The sequence below is a fragment of the Haliotis cracherodii genome, unplaced genomic scaffold (genome assembly GCF_022045235.1).
Source record: "Haliotis cracherodii isolate W230 unplaced genomic scaffold, xgHalCrac1.p SCAF_3, whole genome shotgun sequence".
Lineage (NCBI taxonomy): Eukaryota > Metazoa > Mollusca > Gastropoda > Lepetellida > Haliotidae > Haliotis > Haliotis cracherodii.
The window spans coordinates 33,172,249-33,193,295 of NW_027266286.1; the positions used below are offsets into that span (position 1 = coordinate 33,172,249).

The 21,047-nt window shown below is 39.3% G+C and overlaps 1 protein-coding gene across 5 annotated transcripts in view; it reads left to right on the forward strand.

Moving 5' to 3' along the window:
* LOC139474389 (uncharacterized) overlaps positions 1-20,688 on the forward strand; it is an 84,838-nt gene extending 64,150 nt beyond the window's left edge. For 2 of the 5 annotated variants that reach the window (XM_071257375.1, XM_071257380.1), the window contains 10 exons: positions 2,611-2,760; positions 3,797-3,880; positions 6,048-6,165; positions 6,468-6,530; positions 7,922-8,090; positions 8,585-8,670; positions 15,562-15,729; positions 16,560-16,629; positions 17,604-17,744; positions 17,987-20,688. In XM_071257375.1, coding sequence (XP_071113476.1) covers positions 2,611-2,760; positions 3,797-3,880; positions 6,048-6,165; positions 6,468-6,530; positions 7,922-8,090; positions 8,585-8,670; positions 15,562-15,729; positions 16,560-16,629; positions 17,604-17,744; positions 17,987-18,064 — 1,127 coding nt within the window. In that variant the 3' untranslated portion in view covers positions 18,065-20,688. The remainder of the gene's footprint in view (positions 1-2,610; positions 2,761-3,796; positions 3,881-6,047; positions 6,166-6,467; positions 6,531-7,921; positions 8,091-8,584; positions 8,671-15,561; positions 15,730-16,559; positions 16,630-17,603; positions 17,745-17,986) is intronic. The other 3 variants (XM_071257376.1, XM_071257378.1, XM_071257379.1) reach the window with 3 other exon arrangements.
* Positions 20,689-21,047: the final 359 nt, after the last annotated feature.

Consider the following 21,047-nt stretch of genomic DNA (forward strand, 5'->3'; position numbering starts at 1 on the left):
TCGGAAGTCACGGATTTCATTTTAATCGCATCGGATGGTTTCTTCCCGATAAATCTTGTTACTTCATTATTCAGCACTGATACAACGGCTGAAAATCGTGTCACCCATTCGGTTGATCTCAATCGCTCGGATTTCATTTCTACCCCATACTGATAGCCAAACAAACGTTCCGCTAATGTCCGGTTAAATCTTTCGACGATAGCTTGACTGCGGTGGGCCTCTCTTTCACCACGGACGATTTCGACATCGTGCTTTGTTAACAGTTTAGTTACCGATCCCATAAACTCGCGACCGGGATCTACTTGAAATAGCTTTGGCCATTTTAGTGGTCCGCGTTTATATATGCGGCTCAGTGCATTAGCTACTTCTGTTGAATCTTTCAAGGTTAATGGCTCAGCCTCTTTGTATCGACTAGCCACATCCACTACCTTTAAAGCATATTTATACGTTTTGCGTTTTACCTTATCGTGGGGAAGAAACAACTCATGAACTTCATTCGTTGTAAAAATATCAAACTTCTTCCTCGGTATATACCGCGGTGCCGGTAAATATATTTGCCACAACGCTTGTTTCTTTAACCAATCCTTGGCTACATCTTTAGATACCTTAGCCGCGGTGGCTAATTTTTTTATTGCTCCTATACCTTTCCAATATCTTCGTGGGCTATAGTAAATTTTATTCATTATTAATTGATATTGATGTTTCGTTTAATACAACTCATGACTATCGTTGAATGGCATAATCATTTTGGCATAAAAAATGCCACCTGTAGTAGCAGTATAGGTATATGAATCTGGCTCCAGTGGAAGTGGTCCAGAACCTCCATTACCTATAAAAATTTATGTCATTGGCTCCAGGTGGTGGTGAGCTAGAGTCAATTCAGCTGAATCTTATGATTATCGTTGAATCGCATAATCATTTTGGCATAAAAAATTCCCTCTGTAGTGATGGTATAGGTATATGAATCTGGCTCCAGTGGAAGTGGTCCAGAACCCCCATTACCTATACTACTACTTGTCAACAACAGTTGGCTTTTATTGTGCACTTAGAAATGTAGTCAGCACTGGCTTCGGAAAACCTTCATGATTTTATGGCTGACAATCAGTGAATCCCTCCTTCTCTCAACAACTACTGAGCAGAGATGCTGAGTCTGGGATTGGGCAGACATGTTAAACTTGTGGACTGTTACAAGGAGTTCTGTGTGGAGCACTATAATGGGACTAAATGTCAAACTATTGAACACTACTGCAAAAGATCTATCAATATTGCAGTGGTGTTGAAGGAGCCATTACAATAGTCCAGTATCAGCTTAGAAGTTTCAATGCTTTTGTGACAGAATTCTACTCAATCTTAGTTTAAAGAGATCTTAGCTGAAAGAAACTAGGTAGCTAGCCTTCACACATTAAAGTAGAGCGGTTCTCAAAATATTCTGAAATATGTTGTTTTGTAGCCTGACAGTCTTAAATATTCTTTTGACATATTGCACATTTAAGAAACAAGTCCTGTCCATTCATTTTCCACTATTAACATGATAAGACTCATGCACCACGTACCACCATGTCTTTGACATGGTAATTGTTGAACATTGTGGTCCTGACATCGAAGCTGTCTCTAAGAACAACTGGTATTGGACTCTTTGGAGGCAAGTCTAATATCAATCATTTTATTTCTGATACATATAGGACACAGGCCTTTGTGTACAAAAGTTGAGTACAGACAGGTTTTAGACATTCAGTTTTGCATTTCTTACTTCATTTGCATAATTTAGATATTTTGCTAGATTTGTAATAATATATGTAACTGGTGATGACAGAAGCATATTCAATTTATGAACGTTAGAATGACAATAGAACTTTGCTTTGAGATACGATGGACAAATAAGCAGGAAGTGGTACTCAGTTTCAACACCGTCTAATTTACAAAGTTTGCATTTTCGTAAATTTCTTGGAATATTATAATGACATCCATTCTCAATTTACAAAGTATGACAACTGAATTTCGTGAGGGTTGTTTTCATATTTTGCGAAAACATACTGTAGCACTTCCTTGGTAAACGGAAGTCTGGCATCTTTAGTATGTTCAGCCAATATTACCCCCATCTGGTCAAAGCATATACATGAATAGGGTATCTGCCACACTGGCCCAATACAGCAATTATTTGATGCAGATCATTTTAAACCCCCAAACCGTTTGCAAGCATGAAACTGCATAATAATTAGCTAAGTCTAATATAGATCTATGCCAATACCTCGTACTTGGTCCTGGTGAAAGATTCTATATGTATTATTGAGTTCCTATTCTTCTTACAAAATACTTCATCTCAAAACTCCTCACAATCTCTGAGTGTTGTTGATCATGTCCATTTATCTCCAATATCTCCAATATCTTAAATCATTGGCCTGTGTGATGTGATAGATCAAGTTTCATTACATACTTGTTGGAGATATAAAGAATCTCACCCGAGTGTCTTCTGATATCAAATATATCAACACGAGTTGATAAAAGTGGAAACACTCTGAGGCTTGCCGAGGAGATTTTCCACTTTATCAAAAAGTGTTTAATTCAAGGTAATATAGTAATATATATGTATACCACTTGATTATGCTTCAGTTTCAGCATCAGCGCCAGCACTTATGCAGCAGCCAATCAGGATGAACCCCGACTTTCTCTCCCAGCGTCTCCCTTCGCAGGCGTCAATCTTCAACTCTCCAAGTAAACTGAAGAAACGAGGACAGTTACCAAGCTTAAATAGAGGCCGTGGTCAGGGTTTTACTAAATTTATAGGCCATTTTATTTCTAGACAGCATATTACTGAGATATACATTAAGCACTTTGTACAGTACACAAGGCTCATGAGATTTTGTGTCTTCGGACTGTTGGAGAGGTTCCTATTGCCTCATGATTGACTGTACTTGATATAACATTCCATTTGTCAAGAGCCTTTAGTAATGAAACACAAAGTTAACTTAACAAGAAACGTCATACCAGTCTCCGTATCTCAGTCTCGTCTACTTGTCAAACATCAAACAACAGTTGGCTTTTATTGTGCACTTAGAAATGTAGTCAGCACTGGCTTGTGTTTGTTTATCATCTCACTGGACTCAAGGGTCCCCAGGCATTGATAAACACAGGTTGTGTGTCATGTGTCCTTGATCCATACATGGTCCTGTTTTAGTAGTACTACAGCACATACATTCATGCAGGTATGGTACATAAAGACTAATGTCTTAGGTTAGGTCTCCTGTGCTGTTCCTACTTCTTACATGGAGACAAAACAGCACATTTGCCATACAGACATAATGAGTTTTATAGGTGGTGCCATTGAGCAGCAAGCCAGAAGCTGGTTTTAAGTGGTGAAACCTAACTGACCTACCCCTTGGGCATACCGGAAACATGACCCCAATTATGTTTCTAGGCTTGTCAGTCCCACATTAAGCTGACATTGCTAGATATGACTGGAATAATATTCCAAGCAGCTCACTCTGACACTGAAAAAACTCATAGTTGCTTAGCTTCATCAGGATGAGAGACAGGTATTCTACAGGACTGGGGAGTGTGATAACTGTATAGGACATGGAAGGCAAACAGTGGTTCATGTATCATGTCCACTGTACAAGGCATCACAGATTACAAAAAAGTTTAGATAGAGGAAATAGCTAAGTTTTTGTATTCAATGTGGGTACATGTAGCAGTATCCCAATCTGTATACATACATACCCCGTTGTGTCAGGAGGGTGTCCATGTAGAACAGCCTCTACCAGCTCATGTTTGCTGACTAGGATGTTTCTTGCTACAGATGATAGAGACGATTCCCCTGTTTTACTCTCCAGAGAGAAACGAACAGTTACAAACTTACAAGCACGTCTAAGTTTGCCGCGTAGTACGCCAACTTTCTCAGGTCTAGATGTGTAAATGCATGTCCTCCTTCTTCTCTGCTCTCTGTCAAGTTAATACTTGAGCTTTTTAATCCAGATCACATTCTGAAAATATTTTGCGTTCCAAATGTCAAGGTTTTAAGGAAACCTACACGCTCATGCAGAACTGGGTTACTTCCCCTAAGTATGGACACGTTCCCTGCCTCACTTTAATCAGTTTGATTCCTAGCCAAAACCCCTTTAAGGAGCTTCATATGATAATTATTAATATTTGTAATTTCATAGATTATAGATGAAATAATGCTTTTATGATTAATGGTGTTGAGAGTATATAGCAGAGACCTATTGCATGACAGCCCTGACTAATGCCTTGCATGAGGAAATGACTACTAACTGACCAGGTGACGGTATATAATGCATGCCGTGGATTAACATCAGGTTCACCGTGGCAACAATGCAACTTAATTTAGATGATGTAAATTCTACATGTCTGTGCTTTTTGCTGCAGATATGCTGAGTTATTTTATTATGTGAGAATATCATATAAAAGAAATTACTTATGTCCAGTCAGAAACACTTGCCTTCAGTCATTGTCGGTCTGCCACAGTGTGAGGGACAAGTTGCACCAGGAGCACATGGTCCACTTGTTTGACATGATTAATAACCATCCTGTGACTGCTGCTGATGGAGTTATGCCACTTACAATGTACTGACAAATATGAGTGAAGATTAACTGATAAAAAATACATTGAAATATCTGTATGGGTGGCCATTCGGTCAAAAAATACAAAGTTGATTAAAGGACAAAAGTATGCAATTAACAACTAAATGTTACTACTAAAGGGCAAAATACAATATTAATAGTCAAATGTAACGAAAAGACGTCATAAGAAAAGAAAGAACAATGTGTACGAAAGAACGTCAGTGAGCACGAAAGGACGTTTTCAATAAAGATCGTCAGTGAGCACAAAAGGACGTTTTTAATAAAGAACGTCAGTGAGCACTAAAGGACGTTTTCAATAAAGAACGTCCGTGAGCACGAAAGGACGTTGACAATAAAGAACGCCAGATGGCGCTGCAATTTGTAAAACATTCCGAGTTTAATCGGCTTGTTCCGCCCTGTATATAACTGCATGCCGAGGTGCACAATGTATTACGTCATTCCTCGTGCACTCACCGTCTGATGTCATACATAAATGTGGATGTAAACAAGCGAAATAAATATGGTTTGAAAATGAAAGCTGGTGTCATAGATGAAACTCGATTTTCTTTATTTTTTAGCTATTTTTCCTAACGAATGTGTAAGTTATACATATGCATACAAATCCATTTGGTATATATATTTGTTGCTCAGATATTAGGCAGCATTTTGTTCGCACACAGTTTCCGAAAAGCTGTTAAATAAAACAAACTCTCGTACAACGTTCACTTTTCAGATGAAAATGTGCGTCTGAAACAAAACTCGGCATCATAGCACCCTCGTGTTGCACCAAGCTTGAACAGTTATTGGATCACTGTAGATGAATCCTAGTTTAGCGTTAAGTGAGTGCTTTTTTAAGGTTGTATACAAAATACATGTACCAAAGTTAGGCAGATGTTGGATTACACAGTATACTGTACTTATGAAAAGGCCCTTAAGCGGTGCAAAGCTTAACGCAACATGTTTATACACAATGTGTACATTATACATTATAAACACATGTATATATATATGTGTGACGTCAGACGGTGAGTGTACAAGGAATGACGAAATACATTGTGCACCTCGGCATGCAGTTATCATATACAGGGCGGAACAAGCCGATTAAACTCGGAATGTTTTACAAATTGCAGCGCCATCTGGCGTTCTTTATGGTCAACGTCCTTTCCTGCTCACTGACGATCTTTATTGAAAACGTCCTTTCGTGCTCACTGACGTTCTTTCGTACACATTGTTCTTTCTTTTCTTATGAGATCTTTTCGTAACATTTGACTAATAATATTGTATTTTGACCTTTAGTAGTAACATTTAGTTCTTTATTCGTAATATTTGGCCTTAATTGCGTGCTTTTGTCCTTTTTTTCAACTTTGTATTTTTTGACTGAATGGCTGCCCATATATCTGAATAGAAAGGTGTGCTGTGTGTCTTGGGTTCTGTCAGATTGTCACAGGACCCTCCCACATTCATTGTAGCAATGCGAGATGAGTCTCACCCCAGCCTCAGGCCACGCCACAGCGTCTTGCCCTCCGTGGAAGCCAACTCCCTCAACCGCAGCCCGGCAGCCTGGGTGGCCGACCAGAACCGCAGGATGTAAGTATAGCACCACCTCACACACACTGTTGGAGGTGACAGCGTGGCAGCCAGTTATCTCCAGTACAGCACAGAATACCTGGTCACTTTGACGCCTGCAGAAATATGTTGCCTGGTGGTGTATTTGGTTCAAATGCAGCCTGTAAGCACGCAAACTAATCTACTTAATGCATGCAACTAAACATATGCTTGTTGTTACACCCAGAACTTGATGGTATGTTTGGGTATTTAGATGATGATGTATTCCAATAATGATGATTATGCTGCTGCTGATAATGATGATGATGATGAATTTCTTACAGCTTGGAAGGTCAAGACAGAGTGGAGGTGACAGTGCCACACATAGAAGATGACAAATCTAGAATGTGAGATTAAAACATACTGCATGCCAGCAAGGGTCGGGATGTAGTGGCTTTTGTAACACTGGTGAAAAGAATGGGCTTTTGAGAATGAATTATTGTTTTATAGAGAGTATTTTTCGATAATAATCACTTGAAATATCTTTCAAATACATTAGGCCTAAACAAATAATAAAAATTGGTCAGGCAATGGCTATTGAAAAAATAGTGTGAGTGGGCGGCTTTTTGTTGTTGTTATTGTTGTTGTTCAACCTAGTATGTTACCAAATAAACTGTTGTGCAGGATCAACCTGGGAAAGGGCCTCCCAACATAAATGTATTCCTTGATGAGCAACAAATAGTTGACAACCTTATGACTACAGTGTGTGCATAATACATGCATACCATACAATGAGCTTTAATATTATTACAATGCGTTACAACAGGTTATTGTGAGCATACCATTCTGGAAGAAATGTGTCAACAAATCTGTACTGAAGTACGCAAGTTAGTCCTATTATTACACTGTCTGGCTATAAAAGTGTCCTTTGTGTGTATCTGGACTTTCATTTGTAATGCTTTATATTAGTTTTCTCCAAGATTTCATTCGATTTTGTTTAGATTAATTTAAGCAAAGTCGTGTACGATATGATTGGTTGATCACATCAACTCATTATGAACTCGCCTTGAAACGCCTTGTCGTTAGAAATACAAAATCTTCTGTCTTCCCATCAATTCCTAGGACATTTCTTTTCAGTTATGATATTTGCCATGACATTTAGTATTTTAAAACTAAATCACCCATGGATCAAGGAGAAAATGTGTGATCAGCTGATTGCTATTTCCAGTTTATCTTTCACGATAACAACACATGTAATCTAAGTCTCTGCTATGAAACATTGTCTGGCATACAGTACACAAACACCATTGACACTGAATTTGTAAATAATCCTGTCTAGTGATGTTTTATTGTAAATTACATGTTTTCATTGACCAAATTTACAAATGGCAAAACAAGCAAACTCTCATTGCCGCCATGACCATAACAAGAGATGCGCAGTAAAGCAGTGCACATGTAAAGGGAGGTAACTGCGTGCTATATTGGATCACATTGTTTTTAAGTAATGTAGCATGTCACTGCTGGGGTCATGAGTTCATGACGCAGAATATTTAAGGATTCGTTTTATTTTTTGAAAATGGAAACAAAAACAAAACATGAGGCAGACTTTGTGATGATGAGGCGGTGCCTGAGAACCAGGACTATATTTTTTTAAGCCTTATGAATTGATTTATTGATACGTTCCAATGTTTTTCGTTCAAATGTAATGATATTGAAGTTTCTCATCCATGATGGTTCACATGTAATAAAACTGTGTAATGTTTCCAGTGTAATGAAAGCTTGTGTAACTCCCTTCCAGCCCAGACAGTGACATGGAGATTGACCACACTGACCTGAGGCCAGAAGCTGTCAGTCCTGAAGCTCCTCCCCCTACTACAGCAGCTCTGACGGTGACCAGCGGGCTGCCAGCAGGAGGGGATGGGCAGAGTGTCAGCCCAGTCAAACCTACCACTCCTCACCCACTCAAGGTGAATGTCCCAGTTCATTCTTCTCTACCTTAAGTTAGGTTACCTCAGATGAGTGTTTTCTTCTTCAGAATTTTCTAAAAGTGAGGACACTGGGGATGATTTTATACAGCCACATTCAATGTTTTTATTGATGAACAGGATGGGTGGGTGTATTCTTCTGGTACATGCGGTATTTCATCAACTAATGAATGTCAATCATTAGTTAGTATTGATTTTTAATTTTAAGATATATTTTACATTTACCATAAATGTAACAAGTGAAAGGAAACATCTGTTTAAATGATCAACTGCTTGTCAAGTCCCCAAATATATATCTTTTTTTTTTTATTTACAACTGAACCATTTTCCAGCCCTTTGATGTGGATTTCAGTACATTTGACCATATATTAGAGCAGTGTATGTGTCTCTGAGATGTGACAATAATGTGAAAATAAGAAATCATCCAACTTTCGGGATAATAACTGGGGTTGTTAATTGTATTATTTGTGTGTCAGGGTGCTGAGTTGGTGGAGTCTGTGCCCGACACGGAGAAGGACCAGCTTCGTGCCACTTTCCAGCGCCTGGACACTGATATGGATGGGTGAGCTGACACTGCCATAGGAACACTTTAGTTGGGCTTGGGTGGATTCAGTAAAAACCTTGTAATGCTGTTAAATGCAAAAGCTGAATTTTCAAATTTATCCTATCTCACATAATGCATCTCTCTTCCTTCTTCCAACCTGGTGTGGAAACACCTCAGTACAAAGTTTCCAACTTCAAAAAACACCTCACCCCAACTCATCCCTATTCCATCACCATGGTCATTACTTGTCCGTCTGGGTCACGCACCAATCAATCTGTACGACTTGACCTCAGCTTGACCACTTAGTATACCTTCCCAAGTGAGATCAGCCGTCGTCGCACATTATTTCAGTTCTAATACTTATAGTGTGGTAACACTACACTTATTGATTATAACATTTATTGGGTTTGAAAAATATCATTGCATAGCACACAAGTGCTATTTGTGTTCGGGTAGTCATGGCATCTATTATCATAAGAACAAAACATCCTACATATGCAGTATTGTACTGAATTTCACTCAAATAGTTGCGTGTTAAACAGTGTGAACTGACCATGTGATCGTGAATTCTGTGTCACTTCTCCATGTTGTGGTTATTGTCAGCTGCTGGGAAATCCCCATGACGTCATTGGGAAAACCCCCGCTTTTCTATCTCCAACACAAATGAGTTCTCTATCAGAGTTACAACAGGTATCGTAGCTCTGAACGACAGGTTTACGATAGTTTTGAAAACCAATCTTATCTTAACCTTAAGATATCTTGTCTTTGAACGTAAGTAGTTAAGATTTATCTTAGCTAAGATCGTTTTGAAAATCTAGGCCCTGGACTCTACACACGTTACCTCTCCTGTCTACAATCCTCTCAGCTACATGGGCAATAGCTACCACTGTTGCACAGACCAGTTCTTCAGAGGAAGCCCAGGTTAGGGGAGCAGTAGTCCTTATCCACCACAAATTTCAAGGAGTCGTGGACTTAAAGTCACATTATCTGGGATCTGTCACAACCTTGCGTCGCCTGGGGATTCTACGGTCCTATCAGTGGGAGAACCACTTTAAAGTGAGGTTATACCAACAGCCTTGGTCAGCACCCTTTTTATGCTAAGAACATCCAGTCAATTACCCAGGATGTCACCAAGGAGATGCAATTACAAATATTGGTTGATCTCCTTAAGCTCCAGCACCAGCAAATTGAGGAACAACGGCAGGTTAAATAGAGACATTGTCCTGAGTCCAGCATGACTTACAGCAAGTGATGAACTCCAAAAGAGGCTCTCTTCACGACAAAAGGCTTGGAGTTTATGGACAGAGAGGACGTAAACCCTTGACCACCAGTATCGTTCACACAAACCAGTGATGCCGGAGACACCGCTACTAAATGACTTTCCCCGGCTTCTATACGACTGCAACCTTCCTCCTCCAGCCACCCCACTATTCAAGTCTCCAAACGGGCGGAAGACTTGGTCTTTTTTGCAGAGAATTGGACTCTACTGGGAGACCCCTTCGTCACACAGCTTCTCACAGTAGGCTACAAGCTTCTGTTGCTGGTGACACCTCCCACCACAATGATGCCTGTGCACAGAAAGTACGCTGACGGATTTTCCTGGACCCAAAGAAAGACAGCTGCAAGATGCTTATGATTTTCAATCTGAAGATTTTCAATGAGTGGTACCTTGAGCAGCTGCTTCATTTCCGCATGATCTCTGTTGTGCTGCTGCATAAAATCATTCGATCAGAGGACTTCATGGTCAGTCTGGATCAGCAAGATGCCTATCTTCACGTACCAATCCATCAGGAGCACTGACCATTACTGCGGTTTGTATTCCAAAGCCTACACTACCAGTGGAGGGTGCTACCGTTTTGAATTTCCTCGGCCCCGTGGCTTTTCACCAGGATTACGAAACCTATCATGCTGTTCCTTCACCGTCGGGGATTAAATTCTAAGCCTACTTAGACAACTGCATTCAGGCACACACAGATCAAGCTACTCTCGTGAAACACCTCAATTTCACTCAAAAGTTGCTTCGATAGTTGGGCTGGTTGAGCAACGACGTCTCAAAGTCAGAGACCTCGCCCAGGCAACGCCTGCAGTTCATAGGAGCTCTCTTCAACACCAAATTGGAGAAGACATTTGTCCTGCCAGACAGGTGGTCAAAGATACAGCTACTCATGCCATTGGCACTCAAATGGCCATTCCTGCTTTGACAGTGGAAGCAACTCTTGGTGTTGTTGACCTCGGTGCAAGCACTCACTCACGAGTGGTTTCAGCTGGGACCAATCCAGCGTTTCCTAACGCCATTCCTGCAGAGCGACGACATTGATGCCCTGGTCACCCTCCCGCTTTCATTACACCAACATCTACGGTGGTGGCTTCAGGAGTCGAATGTCTTCAAAGGGGTCTCTTTGCAGCCATTCATGCTGACACATCTGTTCATCGACACCTCATCAGATGGGTAGGGGGCCCACCTGCTGTACTACCAATTAGCCAGGCGGTGGTCTGCAGACCAAAGAGTTCCAGGCAGTGATCCTGGCAGTATCTCATTGGGTGGAACTTCATGATTTAGTCAGACGCTTCAGTAGTGTGGTTCATAAACAAGATGGGCTCAATCAGATCAGTGTCAGTGTTGACAATGACATTCCAGTTCTTCTGCGTGATCGTTTTACTGTACATCCAGGCACGAGCCATACATATTCCATGAGTCCTCAACATTATGGCAGATGCGCTGTCCCGATTAGATCATCCATCCCTGACTGAGTGGCAAATTCACCCAATGATATTTCTGTGGAATTAACAGTTTTATACAGACCCAGAGGTAGTCCTATTCACCACAGGGGTTCAACACACAGATGCCAACCTTCGTGTCACCCAGCCCAGATCCATGGATCACAAGGCGCAAGCCATTTCGTGGGAAGGCCTCAACTTTTACACCTATCCCCAAACCGGCCTTCTACCTTGGGTTCTGCAAAAGGCGGCAGCCACCATCCACCTCCGACAGTGTTCGGTTGCACCCTTGTGACCGGCAAGAAGCTGGTTCTCCGTCCTTGTAGACATTGCAGATAAAAAATACCATCGTCTGCCACTACGAAGGGTCCTACTCCTTCAACCTCACTCAAGCTGCCTGCACCAAGCGCCAGACACACTCCATCTTTGCATATGGCTAATCTCCAAAGATCTCTCTTAGCCAAGGGTTATTCCAGGTGAGTAAACGAAAGCTATTACTGAGGCACAAAGCACTTCCACTGAATCCATATAGAACCATGACCGAAACTTTTACCTGAGCAAGTAATGTCTCAGTGTCTGTTTGAAGACCGTCTTCTGGGTATTGTTAATTGTTACCCTCTTGTTTTAGCATGATTCATCCACTGCAGGCATGATTGATGGCTATAACGAAGCCTTATAAGGGATGCCGAGTTGACAACTATATCTGTCGAAGTAGTCTGTGAATTTTTTTTTGTAGAACTGATTGACGAGAGTCCCTTTCCGGATCGGTTATTCATAGCTGAATAGGATCCCTACTTCAATACTACTTAGTTGGTTTGAGAGAAAACAACTGAAATATAAATAAATACTGATGTCCTGCGTAAACACACATGACTCATGAACCACTTGTTTCATGTTTCATGTTTCATGTTTCTAAGTCTTAGTAACACAAAGGGGTTTTCAGATCGATGCATAGTTTAGTTCCAACGTCCTGGTGTTGTCTCACTGTTGTAGTCTATACAGGCTAGGGTATCTGCGCCCCACCATCCAACCATGGGATAAATGCATGATGTGAGATGGGATAAGTTTAAAAATGTGGAAATTTTATAATAAATTGTATATTTATTAACATATCCTATCTCACACAATGTACGCCCATCCAACCATCCCTGTGTCACAGTGACTCCACCTTCTATGCTCTGAGAACGGAAATGGCTTGGGAAGGTATACTAAGTGGTCAAGTAAGCTGAGGTCGGGTCACTTGGGATTGATTGGTGCGTGACCCAGGTGGACAAGCAGTGACCATGGTGAAGAATTGGGATGTGTTGGGGGCAGGTTTTTTTTTTAAGTTGGAATCTTTGTTCTGCGGCATTTCCACACCAGGATCTAAGAAGGAAGCATTATGCGAGATAGATAAGTATAGAAATATACAGGATCGAAGAAGGATGCATTATGTGAGCTAGATAAGTATAGAAATATACAGGATCAAAGAAGGAAACATTACCGGTATGTGAGATAGATAAGTATAGAAATATACAGGATCGAAGAAGGATGCATTATGTGAGATAGAAAAGTATAGAAATATACAGGATCGAAGAAGGATGCATTATGTGAGATAGATAAGTATAGAAATATACAGGATCGAAGAAGGAAACATTACCGGTATGTGAGATAGATAAGTATAGAAATATACAGGATCGAAGAAGGATGCATTATGTGAGATAGAAAAGTATAGAAATATACAGGATCGAAGAAGGATGCATTATGTGAGATAGATAAGTATAGAAATATACAGGATCGAAGAAGGATGCATTATGTGAGATAGAAAAGTATAGAATTATACAGGATCGAAGAAGGATGCATTATGTGAGATAGAAAAGTATAGAATTATACAGGATCGAAGAAGGATGCATTATGTGAGATAGATAAGTATAGAAATATACAGGATCGAAGAAGGATGCATTATGTGAGATAGAAAAGTATAGAAATATACAGGATCGAAGAAGGATGCATTATGTGAGATAGAAAAGTATAGAAATATACAGGATCGAAGAAGGATGCATTATGTGAGATAGAAAAGTATAGAAATATACAGGATCGAAGAAGGATGCATTATGTGAGATAGATAAGTATAGAAATATACAGGATCGAAGAAGGAAACATTACCGGTATGTGAGATAGATAAGTATAGAAATATACAGGATCGAAGAAGGATGCATTATGTGAGATAGATAAGTATAGAAATATACAGGATCGAAGAAGGATGCATTATGTGAGATAGAAAAGTATAGAATTATACAGGATCGAAGAAGGATGCATTATGTGAGATAGAAAAGTATAGAATTATACAGGATCGAAGAAGGATGCATTATGTGAGATAGATAAGTATAGAAATATACAGGATCGAAGAAGGATGCATTATGTGAGATAGAAAAGTATAGAAATATACAGGATCGAAGAAGGATGCATTATGTGAGATAGAAAAGTATAGAAATATACAGGATCGAAGAAGGATGCATTATGTGAGATAGAAAAGTATAGAAATATACAGGATCGAAGAAGGATGCATTATGTGAGATAGAAAAGTATAGAAATATACAGGATCAAAGAAGGATGCATTATGTGAGATAGAAAAGTATAGAAATATACAGGATCGAAGAAGGATGCATTATGTGAGATAGAAAAGTATAGAAATATACAGGATCGAAGAAGGATGCATTATGTGAGATAGAAAAGTATAGAAATATACAGGATCGAAGAAGGATGCATTATGTGAGATAGATAAGTATAGAAATATACAGGATCGAAGAAGGAAACATTACCGGTATGTGAGATAGATAAGTATAGAAATATACAGGATCGAAGAAGGATGCATTATGTGAGATAGAAAAGTATAGAAATATACAGGATCGAAGAAGGATGCATTATGTGAGATAGATAAGTATAGAAATATACAGGATCGAAGAAGGATGCATTATGTTAGATAGAAAAGTATAGAAATATACAGGATCGAAGAAGGATGCATTATGTGAGATAGAAAAGTATAGAAATATACAGGATCGAAGAAGGATGCATTATGTGAGATAGAAAAGTATAGAAATATACAGGATCGAAGAAGGATGTATTATGTGAGATAGAAAAGTATAGAAATATACGGGATCGAAGAAGGATGCATTATGTGAGATAGAAAAGTATAGAAATATACAGGATCGAAGAAGGATGCTATGTGAGATAGAAAAGTATAGAAATATACAGGATCGAAGAAGGATGCATTATGTGAGATAGATAAGTATAGAAATATACAGGATCGAAGAAGGAAGCATTACCGGTATGTGAGATAGATAAGTATAGAAATATACAGGATCGAAGAAGGATGCATTATGTGAGATAGAAAAGTATAGAAATATACAGGATCGAAGAAGGATGCATTATGTGAGATAGAAAAGTATAGAAATATACAGGATCGAAGAAGGATGCATTATGTGAGATAGATAAGTATAGAAATATACAGGATAGAAGAAGGAAGCATTACCGGTATGTGAGATAGATAAGTATAGAAATATACAGGATCGAAAAAGGATGCATTATGTGAGATAGAAAAGTATAGAAATATACAGGATCGAAGAAGGATGCATTATGTGAGATAGAAAAGTATAGAAATATACAGGATTGAAGAAGGATGCATTATGTGAGATAGAAAAGTATAGAAATATACAGGATCGAAGAAGGATGCATTATGTGAGATAGAAAAGTATAGAAATATACAGGATCGAAGAAGGATGCATTATGTGAGATAGATAAGTATAGAAATATACAGGATCGAAGAAGGATGCATTATGTGAGATAGATAAGTATAGAAATATACAAATTATTATAAAAAATGTAAACATTATGCTCAAGAATTCTTGTATGACATGTAAGGGAAGGGATATTTCTTGGCAAGTATAGTATCAGGGAATGTATATTCCACCAATTCTTCTTGTGAACAATTAATGGGAAAAATAGGTGAGTGAATATTGTTTTAAATGTATCTACAATGTCATTTAATTTCAGTGATTCGTGGATATTTTTTATATTGTTGATTCACTTAAGTGTGGTCCAAATGTATTACCTTTAACCTTTTGTACCCTACATGGCAGTATGTGTATAAGTGGTCAGTTTGACTGACCTTGCTAAACTGTCACATAATCAAGAGGTTGTGTGTCTGTCCAGGAACCTCAACTACAACCAGCTGAAGACCCAGATTCCAGACACACTGTCCCAGACACAGGAGGTGTTTACAAAGCAGGTGTATGACATCATCCGCTCCAACAGCGATGCCTTCAACGTCGAGGACTTCATGAACATGAAGCAGCTGACTCAAGCCCTGGAGAACCTAGGGTGTGCAATAGTGGCTAGATAGCCTAAAACTGTGGCATTGCAGCAAGATACCTAAGAACTGTGTTATAGTGGCTAGATAACCTAGAACTGTTATAGTGGCTAGATACCCTAGAACTGTTCAATATTAGAACCTAGGGCATGCAGTAGAGGCTAGATACCCTAGAACTATGTGTTCTAGTGGATAGACACCCTAGAACTGTTATAGTGGATAGACACCCAAGAACTATGTTATAATGGCTAGATACCGTAGAACTGTGTTATAGTGGCTAGATAACCTAGAACTGTGTTGCAGTGGCTAGATAACCTAGAACTGTGTTACAGTGGCTAAATACCCTCGAACTTATAGTGGCTAGATACCCAAGAACTATGTTATAATGGCTAGATACCCTAGAACTGTGTTATAGTGGTTAGATACCCCAGAAATGTTATAGTGGCTAGATAACCTAGAACTGTGTTACAGTGGCTAGATACTCTCAAACTTATAGTGACTAGATACCCAAGAACTATGTTATAATGGCTAGATACCTTAGAACTGTATTATAGTGGCTAGACATCCAAGAAGTATGTTGTGGTGGCTAGATACCCTAAAACTGTTATAGTTGTCAGATACCCTAGAACTGTTATAGTGGCTAGATACCCTAGAACTGTACAATAGTAGAACCTAGATGAATACCCTAGAAGTGTGTCATAGTGTCTAGATACCCAAGATCTTTGTTATAAGGGTTAGATCTTGTGATATATTTAGGGCTAGATATCCTTGGACCTTTGATTCTTCTGAGATGTGTCTCCAGGTTACTGTTTTTCAATGTCATTACTTAATTGTTCTGCAGGGGAGATGCCAAAATGGCCTTTCAAGACCTGGATACAAACAGCTTGGCAACTGCAATACGGAAATTTGTGGTGAGTGCCAGATTTCACATGGTAGAACTGTTAATATATGTCATTGTACCCGGTCATTCCTGAACAACAGTCAGTGTAAGTTATTAGACCAGAAGCTCTCCCTCGGGCATGTTTGTCCAGGGTGTGTTTGCAGCAGCTGAAGTCAAGCCCCCCACCCACATCTACCTGTCACTCTTGCTGTGTTGGACATTCTGTCTGACTTCCCTCCAACAGTAGAAACCTTCTGGCAGCTTGCGGCTTATTTAGGTCATGGTCACTAGACCATAGTTACACATAACTTTCTTATTGAGGTAGGGGCGGTCGGGTAGCCTTGTGGTTCTAGCATTCGCTCGTCAATCCGAAGGCCAGGGTTGATTCCCCACATGGGTACAAATTACTACAATGCCTATTTCTGATGTCCCCTGCAGTGATATTGCTGGAATATTGCTTAAAGCGGTGTAAAACTCTGTCTCTTTCTCACTCCCTCACTCACTTCACTCACTCACTCACTCATGTTGCCTTCGTGATGCAGTCACAGATTGGTTGTTCACAGATAGTGATCCGTGACACTGCTTCATACATAAAGAATAACCACTAATATACCAAGCAGCTTGACTTATAATATTTATAATTATTTTTATTTTATACATACATTATTCCTGGTACAGATAAAGTTTCAAAGTTAATTTCTTCCCATCACGGTTTGCCACTGATGATGTTGAGCACCACTATCTGAGACGGGTCTAGTTCATTGCCGGCTTGGACTTTTAACTAGTTTGTTGTATCTGTTTCTTTGCTATATCCGTGTTTGTAATAAACATGTCCTACTTTATCTTTCCCGGTCTGCCTGAATCAGACACTGTACGTGGATCTGGGGAGATATATGGTTTTGTTATAAGAATGGGGCATCCAGTAAAAGGTGGTGTTGGGATAGCCACCGTCATTACATTGGATCCTTGTTAATATGTCTACATAACATGACTACTTATTTTCAGGGGTTATTTCAACAAGTTGACCGCAATCACAGGGGTAAGATATCCACCGAGTCCCTGCAGGAGATTCTCTGTACTGGACTTGAGAAGGACGTGAAATCCGACCGCAGCATGTGGACAAGCATCACTACCACAATGGGCATTGTGAGTGAGCATGTACTATGTTGTCTGCATATCTATTTGGTGACATGAAAAGGAATCATTATAAAAACATTGGAATTCATTTTTATTAAAGACAATAATGTTTGTGGAAAAGGTCAGATGACAATTTCTCTGCACATCAGTAAAGATCATATTTTTCAGTAACTCAATTACAACTGCCTAATAACATTTGTTATTTTTGTCTTTTTGATAATTTCACTATGAACAATTTTTCCATTTTTCAGGACAGCTCATCGCATGTAACCAAAATCGAGTTTCTGGCCCATCTACCTTATTTCTTGTCTTGGATGCCCAAGTCTTGACAGGTCCAATCAGATCATTAGTGCCAGACACTACTTTCTGTGATAAGCTGAGAATACGGTGATATTCCATAAAAGTTGTTATGGTTTGCACATCTGCTGATCTGTGATGAAACACAACATTGTTTTTTGGGGGGAGGGGGGAGTTTTCAATGTAAAGTCACATGCATCATCTCTCTGCCTGCATGTTGACTTGGAGTGATATACTGCTGAGTTAAAGAAAAATATGTTACCATGGTTTCTCTAATGAGTGTGGAAACTGTCGATTCTGTGCTTGCAAATAGTCGTTAAATTGCCCCCATAGGATGAGGCTTCACACGGCCCAGTCATTCCCTTCTTATTCTAATCTCAATCTTTGAACAGACAGTACACAAGGGGTTGGAGTGTTCTATGGTGAAGCTTGTACTATAGAAGGGAGCACACTGCCACCACATAGCCTTGTCGGCAGGTTGTGGCAGTCTGCTGCCCATACTAACATAAGGGTACTTTGGTTTCAATTGTTTTTGCGAAAGGCTCAGGCATTGGGCCATTTGGTTCATGTCCTCTATGATCAGCGTATGAAAATACATGTCACACAGCCCCCTATTTATAGGGTCTTCATTTGAGAACAAACTGATGTTACTATTACAGCCTTAATTTTACTTGTCCTGTTTCTGTCAGTACAATGAATTCTATGGTCAGATGATTAGTGTTGAACCAGTTGTAGAATATACAGCACGCACATTACCTTCATCTTTCTGGGGCGTTACCATTCCCAAGACTTACTAAGGATGACTTATTTCATCACTATTATCATTACAGAAAGTATGGTGACATTACGTTCACTGGTTATTTATGGTGATATTCCTTTGTTATGGTGATCATCTATTTATGACGTGACAAGCTTTATACATAGTATCTTACCAAAGAAAGTATTATTTACATCCCTTTACGGACCCCATATATTGTCTGTACACTATGTAAATACATGTAGCATGCTTGTACATGTGGTTGAGTACACATTTATATTTTGTCAGCCCTGTTTAATTACTTGTTTTGTACATGTTGTTTCAGAAATATTCCTATAATTTCAGAACTGTTATAATGACTTGTTTTGTAAATGTGGTTTAGGACATACTCGTGTTAAGTCAGACCTGTGTCTGTAGACTTCACCTGAAGCAAATAGAAACGTTTTGTTTCCCCCAATTGAACCACATGTGGTGATTGTGTATTACAGGCAAAAGAATTATAAATATCACAAAGCAATAATAAACTTAATCACTGATGTATTATTATTTTTAACAAGATATTCATGTAATTTTTATTCCTCCTACCATCAGTGATATTTTGGGGATAAAAATCTGTTAAACGAGTGTTATGAATTGATCTCTGGCCTTCCATGTTCTATGTTACATGTGTCCATTGATGAAAGATTATAATGTAGGTCTAATACAAATGTATTGTAGGGACGGTGGGGTAACCTAGTGGTTAAAGCATTTGCTAGTTACATTGAAGACCCAGGTTTGATTCCCCACATGGGTACAATTTGTGAAGCCCATTTCAGGTGTCTCATGTCATGATATTGCTGGAATATTGCTAAAAGCGGTGCAAAACCATACACTTACTGTGTTATTGTACAAATCTACACCAGTGAAGTTGTACAGCGTGGCTAGGTTCTCTCAGTTCTTACAGAAGTGCACTGCTTACATGTAGGTTTATACTTTTGTAAAAATGAGGGAAGCTTGATAATCATCACGCTATACAGGTGATCAGTGATGTATGCACTGGGTATGAAATATCTAATTTGTGCCATTTCCTCACAGATGTTTAGGATTCAACACTTCCAATTATTCTGATTTCTCATGAAGACCTGTGGAGGAACTTCCACTGGTTGCTTCCCATCAGTCTACTTGGGATTGGATTGGAACCAGATGACAATTTTCTGGTTGATACTTAGTATTTTGTTTGGTTCCATTTCTTGAATTACAGATCCATCAACCAAACAATTCACATTCTGAAAATAAGTAGGTCTTATTTCTTTCCGTCAATTCTGATAAGAAATTGCATTAATATGAAAATGTCCAGTGGAGATGATATGGAAAACTAAATAAACACCTTATTGTGTACGCTGAACTACATGTATTTTTACATATATTCCTCTGGACCATACTTCTAAGTGATCAGTTACATTTTTAGTTTGTTTGGATCAGCAATCCTGTGGTTACATGATGTCTAAAACTATCACCTCTATGAACAGAGAGGAAGGCAGGAAAGCAGACATCTCCTTTATAGCATTGATAGCCCTGTCAAGTCCTACATCAAGCAGTTCATGGGGTGGCAACATTTCTACCCTTTCAAAGCAGGAGGCTGCCTCATTAGGAGACACAGATACATCCTTTCACCTGGAATCGCCCAAGCAGCCACCATTATAACTTACCGTATTCCCATTTTAGTTAACCGTATTTCCTCCATTAGATGCTGTATATCCAGTCTCTAATTGATGCCAGGTCATATACTGTGTTAAAAAGAAATAGAAACTGGGCCTCTAATACTGTGATATGTTGGTGATTAGTAAGGATCCTTTTTTTTAGCAAATGTACCCTTTGAATCGGTAGAATTTGGGATCTGGTAAGGCAGTGAGCTGGCACTGTGCCGATGGCATGTCTTCTAATAAGAGGAAATATGTATTCTCAAGTGTTTGTCATCCATTTCAAGTCTGAATCTCAATGGTGTAATTAGTGGCTTGTGTGGAACTGTCTTCTTTCACTGTGTAATTAATGAGGTTAACTGTTAGAAAGGCCTATACATCTTTACATTGGACAAAGTGGGTTTTCAATCACTTGAATTAACTTGCTGGAACTGCCTATGGTCCCAACTGAATACAATACAATGACCAGAACTGAAGACTGTTTCAACAACTTAAACTTGTACCACCATGGTTGTCCAGGCCATTGTGCCTGGTGCTTCTCACTTACAAACAGGAGAATATTGAGGAATTCAAAGGTGA